The sequence below is a fragment of the Rosa chinensis genome, chromosome 6 (assembly GCF_002994745.2).
Source record: "Rosa chinensis cultivar Old Blush chromosome 6, RchiOBHm-V2, whole genome shotgun sequence".
NCBI classification, from domain to species: Eukaryota; Viridiplantae; Streptophyta; class Magnoliopsida; order Rosales; family Rosaceae; genus Rosa; species Rosa chinensis.
In genome coordinates, this window is record NC_037093.1 from 40,676,350 (window position 1) to 40,691,643 (window position 15,294).

Sequence of the window (15,294 nt, forward strand, 5' to 3'; positions counted from 1 at the left end):
ACCCCTCTGGAGACAAAAACTCAGAAATCCAGAAATTTTTCAGAAGATCTGAAATCCTTATGATTTTTAGCCATTATTGGCTTTGTAATTTGCAAATGTATTTGTATTACTTTTGGCTGCAAAGCCACTTTACGAATGCAAACATATTTCTTCCTCCATTTTCAATATCTGTCTATATAATACGGCCTCTGGTATAGGCCCTGTTACATGCTTCTAACACTTATTGTAAAAAAAAAATGAAATACTTGTAAAAATTACACGAACAAAAGGGATATATAAGGCCGCTAATACAAGGCTTAATGCGTAGAGTGTTGCCCCCTAGTCTTAGTAGGTGAAGCGAAGACAGGAGAATGAGGCCACAGAAAAGGCCGAAATGGAAGGGAAGACGCAAACCAAGGAAGACTATGGTTGCCCCCCTGTCCCAGAAACAGGCAGAGCTGGTGGATCTTCGAATTCCCAAACACTGGGGTAATATTTCTTCAAGAACCTGCCATTGATGGGGTTGCGGTGGAGGTCGCCGTCTAAATCTTTTAGGTGGAATGCCCCGCGCTCCAAAATTCTTTAAACGACAAAGGGTCCTTCCCAACGAGGAGTCCACTTACCGCGGCCAGTCAACTTCTCACCCAATGGCAAAATCGCCTTCCAAACCAGTTCACCTTCTTTGAAACTGCGGCCACGCGTCCGCCTATTGTAGGCATGAGCGATATGTTGCTTTTCCATCACTAAGCTGTCCAAAGCCTCTAAGCGCTTGTCGCTAAGGTCTTCATGCTCTTGCCACATAGCCTGGACATAATCTTCACCGATCAAGTATTGCTGATCTTGGACGCACAAGGATTGAACATTCACTTCCAAAAGGAGAACCGCATCGTGGCCAAACATCAACACATAGGGGGTGGTGGCAGTAGGGTTCCGCTTGGAAGTGCGATAAGCCCATAGTGTCTCATACAATGTTTCATGCCACTGGCCAAGGTTCTCAACAAGCATCTTTTTCAACAGAGTAATGATGATCTTGTTACTGGCCTTCACTTGACCATTGGATTGAGCGTTATAAGGTGTGCTATGGATAAACTGGATGCCAAAGTCATTGATGAGCTTCTCTACATCACCACCCATGAATGCTGCCCCCCTGTCGGACACCAAAACCTCTAGGATGCCAAACCTGCATATAATATTATGAAAGATGAATTGGAGAATGGTGACACCGGAGGCCTCCTTCAAAGGGTCAGCTTCCACCCACTTAGAGAAGAAATCAGTAGCGACGGTGATGAACTTGTGCTGGAGTGAAGAATGCAGGTGAATCATTCTAATCAAGTCCAAAGCCCAGCCTCGCGCAAGCCAAGGTGTTAAATAATAGGTTGCATGGGAATATTGGGAATGTGCTGGACTGGTCCATGAGCCTGAAAATCTTGGCATCCTTTCTCGAATGCGATACAGTCCTTGAAATGCTGGGTCAATAATACCTATGTCTCCTGATGAGCCAACACATCTTCAGACCTGCTTGATGGGCTCCACACACGTCTGCATGCGCTTCTTGCATTAATAGTTTTGCTTCGTGGCCATAGACACACCTGAAATCGATGCCATCTTTGCCACGTCGACGTAGCTCATCACCTTTGAGGAAGTAATTTAGTGCCAGAAACGGATCTTCCTGTCTGCAGTGGGATTTGGCTGCGTAAGGTAGGTGATCAACGGGATACGCCAATCCACATCAATAGGATCAAAAGCCACCATTGTAGGCTCTTCTAGCGAGTCAGGTCTTGCAAGCCACAAAGGCAGCGTGCGTCGCTTAACCTTTAGAATTCGCTCGTGAACTCCACATTTCAAGGTAACTCCTATAGCCAAGTGAGCGAGTTCATTAGCCACAAAGTTGCGCTCGTGGGGAATATACTCCAAGCCCACGTCTTCAAATTAGGCCAGAAGTTCAAGAGCGCGACTCAAATACGGTGCAAGCAAGTAGCTTATGCGCCTGTACTTCTGGCGAAGTTGATTGATCACGAGCAAAGAATCGCCGCGTACCTGGATGCCTCTAACTCCTAGTTCTAGCAACACCTCTAGGCCAATAATGAGGGCCTCATATTCTGCCTGGTTGTTGGTGCACCGGAACTCTAACTGGAAGGAATATGAAAAACGATCTCCAACTGGATTTTCCAAGATAACCCCTGCTCTTGCCAGTGTCTCCATTCTCGAGCCATCAAAATATAACACCCAGGGTTGGAGTGAAACTATGGCATGATATAGCATGGCGTACTCAGGCAAGCATCCCAGATCTGGGCGATCTACAGTTTTAGCAGCAACTTCTAAGTCTCTTACCGCGGGAACGTCCAGCATGGGGTGATGTGCTAGAAAGTCTACGATGGCTTGTCCTTTTACTGCTTTCTGAGGGACATATTGAAGAGAAAATTCTGACAAGGCAAGAACCCATTTGCCGATGCGACCCCTTAGGATAGGTCGCGACAGCATATATTTCACCAGATCGGTTTGAGCGATGATACAAGTAGTAAAGGATAACATGTAATGCCGCAGTTTGCATGCGGAGAAGTATAGAGTGAGGCACAACTTTTCCATTGGAGTGTACCTTGTTTCGCAATCTGTGAGTGTCCTATTAAGGTAAAAGATAGCGTGTTCGATGCCAGCTTCATCATCCTGAGCGAGGAGGCTACCAATGGAAGCCTCCGCTGCTGAAATATATAATTTCAACGGAAAACCAGCTCTGGGGGGACTAGTACTGGCAGACTTGCCAGATAGGCCTTGATCTTGACCAATTACGAAGGCTTAATCAGGTCCTGATCTAGAGCCTCTAGTGTTCGCTTGGCCTCTCTGAACCTTCACTGCAGCTTCCTTTTCTTGGGAAGGCTAATCTCTACCGCTTTCCCTTTCTTTTTGGTGCACCATTTGCCTTCCTTGATGGAGGACGTTGAAGAAGGTGGAATGTATGGTTTGGTCAGGATATCTTTGTGCTCATTCCTAGCCCTTCCATCTTGTTTCTGTTTGGCTGCAGCCGCTTTCATTTTCTTGAACAAGTTGGAGTCCCTTGGGGATGGCGGTGACCCTATCTTGTCTCTTGCTCTTGGGCTCGAAGGTTGATAGTTTAGCGATGGTGAGGCCCACTTGATTGGTGGGAAAGAGCCAAAACGAAACGTCTGCTCGACTTCTTCATGCGACACTTGGATGCCACATTCTTCTTTGCATCGCGAGCAAAGGACTACTAGTGAGGCTTCTCTAACTGGCTTAGCTCTCTCCTTTTCAGGGGTCTCATCCCCTTCTGTCTTCTCTTCTCGCCCCTTTGTAGTCAAATCTAAGGTTGGTTTTCTCTGGTTCTTCTTGGTCCAGTTCACATCAACCATATTGACCTCGGTGTCCGAAAAAGGGTTCAGGTCTACTAGTATTGCCGCGGTCGCTGGAGCCTCCACCTGCAAACTACCATTATTGAGCCATACCTGAATTTGGTCCTTTAGCTTCACACAGTCAGCAGTGTTATGGTTCCACAAGTTGTGGAATTTGCAGTACTTCTTTCCTTTCAGCTGATCTAGTCAAGGGAGAGGTCCGAAGTCTGTCTTTACCATCTTCGCGGCTATCATTTCATCTAAAATCTCATGTGCCTTATTGGCATCATATGTATACGTCGCGAACTCAGGTTTGGTGAAGGCTACAGACTTGAGTTTAACGGGTTCCTTAGATATTTTCAATTGCTTAAGGGCTGAGCTCTTCCTTCTTGTTAGCTCAAATGTGGAGACATCGTTCTCCTCTTCATCATCTTCTTCCCAAAAAATTTGTTCCCCTTGATGATGATAATAAGGATCATAGGTAGTCGGCTAGTAGTGCAACGCAACCACTATACGGTGTTTTCCTAGCACATATGTCCCTTTGGATGCATTTTTCCTGGCATCAGTCTCTCTGAGGAGATGCTCAAAGCTACCTACCTCTGTGATAAGCTCTCCCACTGACTGGATCATATTGCCATGTTTCTTCTTTTGCTGGCGTGGCTCCAATCCTTTGATCGTCAACTTAACTAATTTTTTCTCAGGAAATATCATACTTAGTTTAGCCTTCTGGATCTGGAAGCATTGAAGATGAGCAACAGCAGACTCGGTGGGCTGTTGGGCCATTTAGGTGAGAGCGGCCAAGTCAACTTCAAGCTCAATAGCTCCAAAAGTCTCTCGAAAGAGCTTTTCCATTGCTGGCCAATCCGCCACTGACACTGGCCGCAGTTTAGAAAACCATCTAAAAGCTGCGCCAGATAGAGAAGTGCCAAAAATCCTGCACTTAAGGATGTCATCATTCTGGTATTGGCCGCATTGCACCCTCCTAGCCAGATGGGTTGCCGCATTCTCAGTATCCTCTCCTGAAAAAGTAGAGAATATGATATTTTTGTACTCTAGGAAACGGCGCGAGCATTATATGCGGCGGGAAAGGCCCCTCATAAAGCCCATCTAGGTGGGCCCTAGGGTTAGCTAACCTGATCATCTCCTCAACCTCTTCGCGTCTCATATAGCCCGAACCAGGAGGAGGAGGTGTCTCCACGGCCTGGCGAGCATTCTGCAGAGGTACAGCCTGGCTAGAGGCCACTGTTCCTTCCCCAAGGCGAATTGTCCGGGGAATAGTGGATTGCTGCAGGGTTATAGCTGTCGCGGTCACATCCTTTACCAGGGTCGTTATCTTGATCGGATTGCCAGCCTGGTCAATGCCATAGTAATTCCCTGGAAGTTCTTCATATACATTCTCTACCCTGTCACTGTCGTATTGAGTAAACACAACAGGATCAGCAGGACTGCCTTCAATGGTCTTCGGAGTCCTACTCTTTTGTGGGGGCGGTGGAGTGGCCTTGTTACCACCAATTACCAGGGCTTTGTCCTTGCTTTTTGTTACTGAGGCAGAGGTGGCTGCAAATGGTGTAACGGTGTTACCGCTAGTCTTCTTCTGAGCATTAGGAGGTATGTATTTGCTAGTACCTGAAGGTTGTCCAAGCGAACCAAGAATAGCATTAGGATCCCCCAAAGCTTTATTCAGAACCTCTTTAGCCTGGTCCAACTCAGCTCTTTGCATGGCGACTTGGGTCACAAGAATGGATCCCTCGTTGTGAAAAATTGCCAATTCTGACGCAATATGCTTGGCTTGGTTCGCGATGTTAGCAGAGATGTGCTTGCTATAAACGGCCTGACCGGTCATCATATCCATGAGCTCCGTGTGGTTTTCCTGGCTTTTCTTGTACATGTCTTGCCAATGTCCCTGCGTTTGTCGCGAACTCACTTCAAGATTTTGCAGTGAGATCGAAACCTCATCAAGCCTCTGGCGCTCTTCCGCGAGGGCTTTTTCCATCCTTTCATTATATGCAGCATTATTCTGTTGAAAGATAGCAAGCCGCTCCTCAATGCTCGCATTCGCCGGGGTGATAATGGGCACAAAAGAATCAGTTGACTCCTCACTCGAGGCCACTTGGGCTGTGTTGGACGAGTTACCAGCTTCGTTAGGCTGGACAGAAGGATTTTTGTTGGCCTCAGTAGCGGGCTGGGGAGTTCCATCCTGTTATGTTGACATGTCTGGTGATGGTGGGTTGAGTGACAACTTTTGTGTTACCTGTTCGTCGGAAAGACCACGACAGTCGGCACTGAGAGTTCGGCCTATAACTAGAAGTTCGGTGGTTTGGGCAGTTAACGTAAACCTTTTGGTAAGGGTTTGTGCTTGATTTTCTAATGGTTGTGATCACGAAGAAACGCTATTAAGTCCCACTGGGCGTGCCAAAATGTTTGGCTCCAAAACCAGTATGGGTGCGAACTGTCTCTTTTGAGCGGGTGCGCAGGCGTGCCAGCACTGTGGGGTGCAGTCGTTGGAGAATCCCTTGACCTGACTTCTTGATCAAACGATGTAGACGAGGAGAGCACCAACCTCATCACAAGGTTCTTTTCTCTGCCTTCCGAAAAAGGACTTCTTGCCTTACGGGTAAGGGCTTTGGTTGTAGGTTGAGCAGAGCAATCACTGGGAAGTTTGGAGAAAGCACGGGTTTGCTAAAGAGTATATTTAGCTTCGCTGGGTTGCAACTGGGTTGCGGGTAGGTTTGCTGCCGAGAGGCTTTGATAATCTGTGCGATTAGTTGATTGAAGAGTTCTTTTTTTTTTTCGTCCTTGAAACCTGGTATTTATACCTAGGGTTTCGACTATTCCTTGCCATAGAAGGATTATTGATTGAAGTTTCCTATTCGATCACCGCTACTTGACTCCAATAAGGACTCATTTTCCTTATGGATAACGGAATGGGTGAAGCTGTAACCCAAACCCAAGTAGGCTTAGTTTTAGGCCGCAGGTATCGGCCCGCTGTGCTAAATCCCCTAAGGGATCTTGCCAAAAATATTTTTGGGCTTAAACAGCTACCACCCTTTTCTGGTGTGCAAAACAAAAAATTCTACCATAAATGAAAAAACTGGTGTTTATTGATATACACATTTTGATTAAATGACGGGTGTCAATATATTGATGTAAATGAAGGAAGCATTACAAAATGACTCACCGGAATTTCAGGCTACGACTAAAATGAGTCATGAAACATAAATTAACAAACCCTAGATTTAACTAACATAATGCAACCATAGAAATTTTGGTGAGTTGTGACCTATTGGTAAGTTATAATTCTAGCATTACAAAGGTCATGAGTTTGATTCTCACTAACATATTTACTAAGTGTTTTTTTAATATTATTATTTTTTTAAAGAAAAAAATGCAACCCCAGAAATAAGATCCAAGTAATAACAAGTAACAAAATCGTGACACTACTAGGGAATACTTTGAACATAATTTAGAGCCTTCCAAATTTATTCATGAAACCTAGACGAGCCCCTACTGATGGGGGTTATCCCCAAGACTAGCAGTAGCCACAACCTCCATGCACTCCCCCTGAGGAGAAGGTTCAACAACAACAGAAACCTTAGCAATGCATTTCTTCTTTGGTTTTTTAGGACTAGCTTGATGGAGAGCTTTTGGGGCTTCAAACCATCCACCATGAAGAAGTTCTTCCTAATAAGGGGACGAATAACCCTCCCTTTCTTGATGAACGAAATCTCCAACACACCATTCTTGTTCTTCAGAGCCAAATCAGGTTTGAAACCAAGGCACACGACATCCAGGGAAGCAGACTTCTCAAGCTTTGTGCACATGCCATAGGTGATTAGAGCCACAGAGATGCCTTGCGCTTGGATCCAGAAGAGCCTTAACTAGAACAACATCAATAGGTTGGTGTACAGGGACCAAAATAGTCAAGGTGGCCAGCTGGGTTGTGAAACGCTGCATTGGGGTAGTCAACTTCCCTGCCGAGATCCCAAGAATGAAGAAAGTGAAAGTATATATTGGGCACTGCCGTGAAGAGAAAAGACGCCTGAAACTGGGCCAGCAGCCTCAAAACCAAAAAAGAGGTGGAACCGACCTAAACCGTCATGACAACATTGTCCTCAGAAACCTTAAGGTTAGGGTTAGGTTTGACTGTAAAACAGCCTCTTCCAATGCTGAAGGCCCTACATAGCCCTTTTCAAGTGTTCCAACATGCCACCAACCCAACAGAACCCCACTAACCGCTTATATCTGAAGATGACAATCGCCTCCTCCCCTGTCATAAACTCAAACATTTGAGGTGGAAAAGCATGTTACACAAAGGAAGAAATCTAATGAAGAAGAATCTGAACCCTAGCAATACCACGCCTGATCACCGACTTGTCCAACTTCAAAACCCTACCCATAGTCACTCATTACCACCGCTCCCACAAAAATCAGCGTCGGCGGTATATCTATGATCTCCACATTTTTAGTTAGGGAGAATCACAAGAATGGTCATTGAACTATGACCCATTTGATATTTTTGGTCACTCACTCTTCAAAAATATTGCTCGAGTCACTCAAATTTAACTATGCAATTTACTTTAGTCATTGCCGTCAAATTTGTCATTAACACCGTTAAACTTTAGGGTAGTTTAGTCCAATCACCGGAGAGAGAGAGAGAGAGAGAGAGAGACAGAGACAGAGACAGAGACAGAGAGAATGTGTGTGTGTGTGTGGTTAAAGATTCAAAATTAAGTGACCATTTGTGTAAATTTGAATTAGCAATATTTATGAAAATGCCACTACGTCCAAACAATTATTGTTATTAATTGAAAAAGCTACCACCGATAGATTAAAAACTACTATTGAAAAACCAAAATGCAGTATGAGAAATAATGCAGAATGGGAGATTCGAACCAGTGACAAGGAAAAGAAAATTTTCGCGTAGCTCAGCTGGCTTACCAACTGGATAACAAAGACTGTTGTACATATGTTAGGGCAAGTAAATATATTATGCATAGTTATACATACATACATGCATTCATACATACATATATACATATGTTAAGAATTCGAACTAGAACTCCTCTTGCGAAAGCAAGCAGGTGCAAAACAATATAGATAAACAAACTAGAACACACGAACTTGTTAACGAGGTTTAGCAAAGAACTTTGCCTACATCCTCGGGCTGTTTGGGTTTCACTTTAGAAGAAGAAGAATACTCGAACAAGAATACAAGAATATCTCTCATGAAGTTCTCACCAACTCTCAAGACCTCACTTGCTCTCTCTGTTTAATGCTTCAAAGACTTGATCCACTACACAACCTATGCCCTATTTATAGATATCTAACCTAAACCTATAAGACATTGGAAACCTATTCCCAATAAACATAGAAACCATTACCAAGTAGAATTATGTAAGCAGGTATGAAACAATCAAAACTTCTCTTTGATGAAGGATTAACAAATCCTTATCCTATGTGAAATCGGATCCACACACCTAACAACCATCCACTTGGGGCCAATTACACCAGTAGCTAACATTCTTTAATACTCTTCAATCATAGCAACACAAAGCCCATCATCACAGCCAACATGTCCTTCTTCAAGTTTGGAGACCAACTGAAGCCAAGCACAACTTCAATTTACCTATTGGCACAGACTTAGTCAACATATTAGCAGGATTCTCACTTCCTTGATTCTTCAACAATTGCAGCACTTCATTTTCCATAAGCTCTCGTATGTAGTGATTGTTACACCCCATATCTGAGATACCCTTTTTACTGAGTTGCATGAAATTCTTTTTGGTTACCGTTCGCGGTTATAATTTTAACGTTTAGGGGGGTGGTTAAAAATTGACTTTTTGTGAGTTAATAATTTGAGAAAATTTCCTTCATGAAAGTTGTAGAGGGCGTTAAACCGAGCGCGTGCATATGTGGTACGTAAAAATCGGAGTTCGTATGCAAAAGTTATGAGTGAATTACGAAAATTACTGTTCATGGTAATTTTTGGATAAAAATAGAAACTTACCAGGGTAGGTTTCCAAAACCGGAAACCCACCCCCCCCCCTTCTCTCTCTCTCTCTCCCCGACTCTTCCTCCCCTCTCGGCCGAATTTCTTCCCCTTCGATTTCTTCCTCTTCCGGCCGACTCCAGACGTAATCCGGTCACCCCCAAGCTCGGTTTCTTCCCCCGGTCACGTCTGTGGAGGTATCTTTGGATGATTTGGCCGGAAAAGCTCGGATCGAAGGAAATTCCTCCCCGATTGCAGTTTTGGGATTTTGCCGATTTCCGGCCATTCCGGCCGCCATATTCCCATCGAAGGTACGGTTTTTGATGGTGATTATTTTCCCTAAGGTGGTTCGTTCCAATTTGCATTGTAGAAGCCGAATTGACAATTTCCCATTCTAGGGTTCTTGGAGCTTCGGGGCTTTCCTTCACCGGCTCGATTCGGCCACTTAGAGGTAAAATTGATCAATGTTGTAGTTGAGAAGTTGTTTGGGTCTGTTGAGATGATGTTGTTGCCGGAATTTGGTGGTCATCGGAGAAGGTCGCCACTGTAGGTAGCGTGTGGTGGCGCGTAGGCTTGTGTTTTAATTGTCGTTTTAATCCTATATACCCTATAATGATTGTAGAATGTAATGCATGAAGTTTGGTGGAAATTGGAGGATTTACAAATTGAGTTTAAATGATTAATTATTGATTATCGTGAATTCGATCGCCGGATTCCTTTCGAATTCACTCTAGGTATTGCATCAATGACAGATTAATGTTGGAGCATTAGGGATGGATATTGAAGAGGGTTGAGGAGTCGGATGTTAGGAAGGGGGATGTTTTGAATTTCCAATTAAGTATCGTGAAATTTAAAATTCCGTCCTGTGGATTATATATATATTTATGATTGTTATTCGTACAGGACGAGAGGAGTCTCCATACGAAGAGAATCACGAGCGACGACAGGATTGACCGCTTATAGTGAGTGGACCTTTGATTTTAATTGATGCATGCAAATTATATTCCGCAAATCTTGAGTTTATCGATTTATCAACTTATTTATCGAGCATTTTATTTTGGTTTGGATTATTGAATGACTTATTGGTTTGAACTTTTGAATTAAGATTCGTTATGCTCGTTGTGAGGATTTTGTTTTATGCGGATTCGGGAATTTATACTATTGATTTTATATTTATATTCAGCTCTTTGAGCTTTTTATGAGATTTACGAAATAAGAATTCGAGGAAGCAAAACTTTATACTTCTTTATACCCTACTTATATTGGAACTTGAGATGATCTTGGCGTGCGGGGTCACGTCTTTATACACTTGGATTCTTATTTCGTGAGATAAGTGGGGAAATTATACAGATTTACTGGCTTTGGACGATCTCCTTCCTCACCATACGCGGGTCATGTGAATAGGTCTCCTCCTCACGTGGGTGGTAGTCGAGGTGATATTCTCCTCCTCACACAATCTATGTGTGAATGGAAGTTGAGGTTATTAGTTCTCCTCCTCACACAATCTATGTGTGAGTGGCAGTCGAGGGTAGGTTGAGCCTGAGGGGCTCCATTCCCGTATGGTGAACCCATTTTCCCCATGTTCTTTTGTTGTTGTTCTTGACTAGCGGGGCTAGTCGGTCTTTTTTTTCTTATTGCATGCATCGGGAGTTTTTTTGAGATAATTGTGGAAAAGTATAAAACCCTTTTCTTTCAATTACTTATTTTTGTCCACTCACGCTAACGTTTTTATATACTTTTCCCTGGGCCCTTCGGTTTCAAATGCCCAGATTGCAGTGTTGTTGCTCGGTGTACGAGTGTGAGCCATAGTGACCGCACCTGCTTCCGCCATCACCTTCTGTAGGTTACCTGGTTAACCTACTGTATTCCTTGTCTATTTATATTCCTAGAATGCTCTGATTACTAAGGGATATGTGACCCAACTTATATGTATTATATTTGAGGTCGATGACCTAACTTTGGTGATTGTAGTAACTTGTACCCTTTGGAGATTATGTATGATGATATTAGCTTTGGGATGATTGTTTGAATTTGGGAGCAGGGTGGCTCCAGGAGTTGTGGTTGGATAATTAGAAGTGAATTTTAGTTTTCCGCAGGTTTTTGGGTTAACCATTTTTAAGGGAGGTTATGCCGAAATTTTTGGCAAATCTCCTTTAAAGGTGGGTCCCGCAGGGCCACTTCGGATTCCAGGGTGGAGTTCGGGGTGGGTCTTGTCAGTGATACTTCATAGGAATGTGTTTAGTCCTTGAATGAAAAGCAGGGTTCTTTGCCAAGTGAATTGCACTTTGACTATCACTGTACAATGCACAATTCTCTTGCTTTTTACCCAAATCCTCCAACAGACTCTTTAGCCACACCATCTCCTTACCAGCCTCTGCGACTGCTACATACTCGGCCTCTATTGTATACAGGGCCACTTGCCCTTACAAATTTGAGAGCCAAGATGCGGCAGCACCGGCCACAGTACAGACATAACCCGTAGTACTCTGACAAGTATCATGATCTCTTGCCAACTCTGCATCAACATACCCTTGTAGTTCAACACTATCTCTCTTGAAACAAAGAGACATATCAGTAGTACCACAAAGATACCTCATGATCCACTTCACAGCCTCATAATATGTCTTTCCTGGATTACTCTTGTACCTACTCACAACTCCAACTGCATGAGCAATATCAGGTCTAGTACACACCATCGCATACATTAAGCATCCAACTGCTAACACATAAGGTACATTCTTCATGTATTCCTTTTTCTTTTTGCCTTTGGGTGATTGTTCCTTGGACAATTTAAAGTGAGCCTCCAATGGAGTTCCTATAGCCTTCGATTCATCCATATTGAATCACCTAAGCACCTTGTCGACATACTCCGCTTGTGAAAGCTTCAGAGTACCAACCACTTTATCACAAATAATATTTATACCTACGATTTTCTTCGCCTCACCCAAATCCTTCACCGCGAACTGGTTTGACATCTCTCTCTTCAACTTCTCAATCTCATTGAAGTCTTCCTCAGCTATCAACATATAGTAAAAGAATGATATAAGATTTGTCAAACCTCTTGAAGTAACAATAGTGATCGGATTGACATCTTGTGTAGGCACTCCCACACATGAAAGCATCAAACTTCTTGTACCACTGTCTTGGGGCTTTTTTCAAGCCATAAAGACTCTTTTGCAGTTTGCATACCAAGTCCTCTTCACCAAGTGCCAAAAAACCTTGTGCTTGCTTCATATATATGACATTATTCAAATCACCATGAAGAAAAGCAGTCTTGATGTCTAGCTGCTCCAAATATAGACATTCAGCTTCCACTAAACCAAGCACCACCCAGATCGTGGTATGTTTCAGAAAAAGATCTCATCAAAAATCCATTCGCTCCCTTTGCTGAAAACCTTTCACAACCAACCTTTCCCTGTAACATTTTCTCCCATCAACTTCTTGCTTAATCTTGTAAATCCACTTGTTATGCAATGTTGTCTTGCTTGTTGGTAACTCAGCTAACTCCTAAGTGTTGTTGGACAGGAGGGAGTCCATCTCATCTTGCATAGCACCCTCCCACTTAGCAGAATCTTCATGTTGCATTGCATTATCATAACTCACGGGTTCACCACAGTCAGCTAACAGCAAATAGTTAGCACAAGGCGAATATCTTGCAGCCGGTATTCCTTTAGTACTTCTTGACGATACTCCTGGTAGAAAAGAAGGTGTCACTGGCTCAACACTAGGAACTTGTTCTTCAGGTTGTGTGACCTCATGAGCTTTTTCTTGTTGTCGTTCCTCCCAATGATTTACCTTAGACACATCTTCATTGGACAATTCTTCCAATCTTGCAAACTATCGATCTTTTCTAACAGGACATTTAAGCTCTGCTGCTTGCCTGTTCTTGTACATCACCTCTTCATTAAAGAAGACATTCCTGCTCTTTACAACTTTCTTGTTATGCATATCCCAAAACCTATCGCCAAGCTCATCACCGCCATAGCCTATGAATACACACTTTTGACACTTAGGATCCAGCTTGCTACTTTCACCGGACTCAATGTGAACATATGCTGCACAACAAAACACTCTTAAATGCCATAGGCCTATCTCTTCTCCACTCCATTTTTCCTCCGGTAGGAGATGATTCATTGGTACTGACGGTCCACGATTAATAAGTAAGCAGCATTATTAACCACATCAGCCTAAAACATGTCTGGCAATCCTGCGTGTATCCTCATACTCCTTGCGCGCTTATTCAGAGTCTTATTAATGCGTTCAATCACTCCATTCTACTGTGGAGTTCTAGGAATTGTCTAGTCCATTCTCTGCACAATACACTTTGAAATATTACCATTGTATTCACCTTCATTATCCAACCTCAGACATTTAACCTTTAACCCGGTCTCATTCTCTGTGATCGACTTCCACTTCTTGAAAGTATCAAAAATTTCTCATTTATTATTTATGAAATAAACTCATATTTTTCTTGTGGAGTCATCAATATAAGTCACATAGTACTTTGAGCCACCTAATGAAAGCTCCGGTGCAGGCCCCCACACGTCAGTATGAACCAACTCTAGTTTTGTATCTTTTGGCGCCTTGACACCCTTTGAGAAACTAACAACCTTTGCTTACCAAATATGCAGTCTTCACAACGCCCAATCTTCATTGAGTTCACATCATGTATTTTACCTTTCAACTAAAGACCGCCATACATTTCTCGCTAATGCGCCTAGGTCAATGATGCCATAAGTATGTATCTTCACTTTTCTCAACGATCGAAGTGCCTTCATTGTTCTCAACAACGCCAATAATATTCAAGGTCGTATATAGTGTCCCTGTCTTGATTCCATGAGCTAACACCATAGCTCCTTTACACACCTTCCACGTACCTTTCTCAAAGGTAGTGCAACATCCTTCATCATCCAATTGACCCACAGAGATCAAATTCCTCTTCAACCGCGGTATGTGTGTAACATTGGTCAAGGTCCATGTTCCACTATTCCTGAGCGAGATCTTCACATCACCCCTTCCTACAATCTCCAAGGCTCCACCATCAGCGAGAAACACTATGCCAAAATTAACACGTCGGTAATTCACCATGAGCTCTTGTTGTGAATTTGTGTGAAAAGATGCTTTAGAGTCTACGATCCATTTGGGCTTTTGTGAGAAAATTATAGTTGTCAGATAGACATTAACCGACAACTCGTACAAGTCATCGTTTAATTGGTTATCAATGAGAGAGTTCAAGTTGTCACACAAACATTAAGCGACAACCTGTGCAAGTCGTCACTTAATTGGTTGTTTGTGTGAGCCCCGAAAAATTTATCGAGCTTAAATTGAGATCGTTCAACAAGTTATTTATTTACGATCTCGGTAATTGTCAAAGTGCTCGAGAATATTTTGAGAAATTTTTGTACAGCGAAATCCTAATAAAGTACACGACACGACAAGTTCATGGGACTTTTTGGGGAATTTTACGGATACCCGAGCTATTTATAGTGATTTTTCAAAGTTATAGGAATTTAGAGAATTTTTTTTTTGGAGAAAAGAAAATCAATGGTGCAATCAAGGCCGTCCATTAGCCACCGCTTGATCATGGCCGTCCACCGCTAGTTGGAACAATTGATATATATGAATCTAGATTAGTGGGATCAGAGAAGTGATCCAGAAAACTCGAGAGAGAGAGAGAGAGAACCAAAGTTCTCTGACCCGACGCGACCCTAAACCCGCAAGGAGGACCCGGCTGTCGCTCCACCGTCCGACCACCCCACGACTACGCGCGGGTACCAATGGCTTCCTCTCCTCGTCGCCGACGTCTCACTAGGGTCAGGTCTCTCAACCGGCAGCTCTGGAGCGAGAATCGATACCATGAAGCCTCATGTTTTCCGGCGAGTTTCTGTAAATTCCGGTGATCGATTGGGCTGCATGTGGTATGGGACTTACTCCTTTCGTCGTCCTCTACGTCATAGTTTAATTAGTTTTTGAATTCGATTA

The 15,294-nt window shown here is 43.3% G+C and overlaps 1 protein-coding gene across 1 annotated transcript; it reads right to left on the minus strand.

Moving 5' to 3' along the window:
* Positions 1-561: 561 nt before the first annotated feature.
* Positions 562-1,302, minus strand: LOC112171336. The gene has a single exon (XM_024308534.1). The coding sequence runs from the start codon at positions 1,300-1,302 to the stop codon at positions 562-564; it is 741 nt and encodes a 246-aa protein (XP_024164302.1).
* Positions 1,303-15,294: the final 13,992 nt, after the last annotated feature.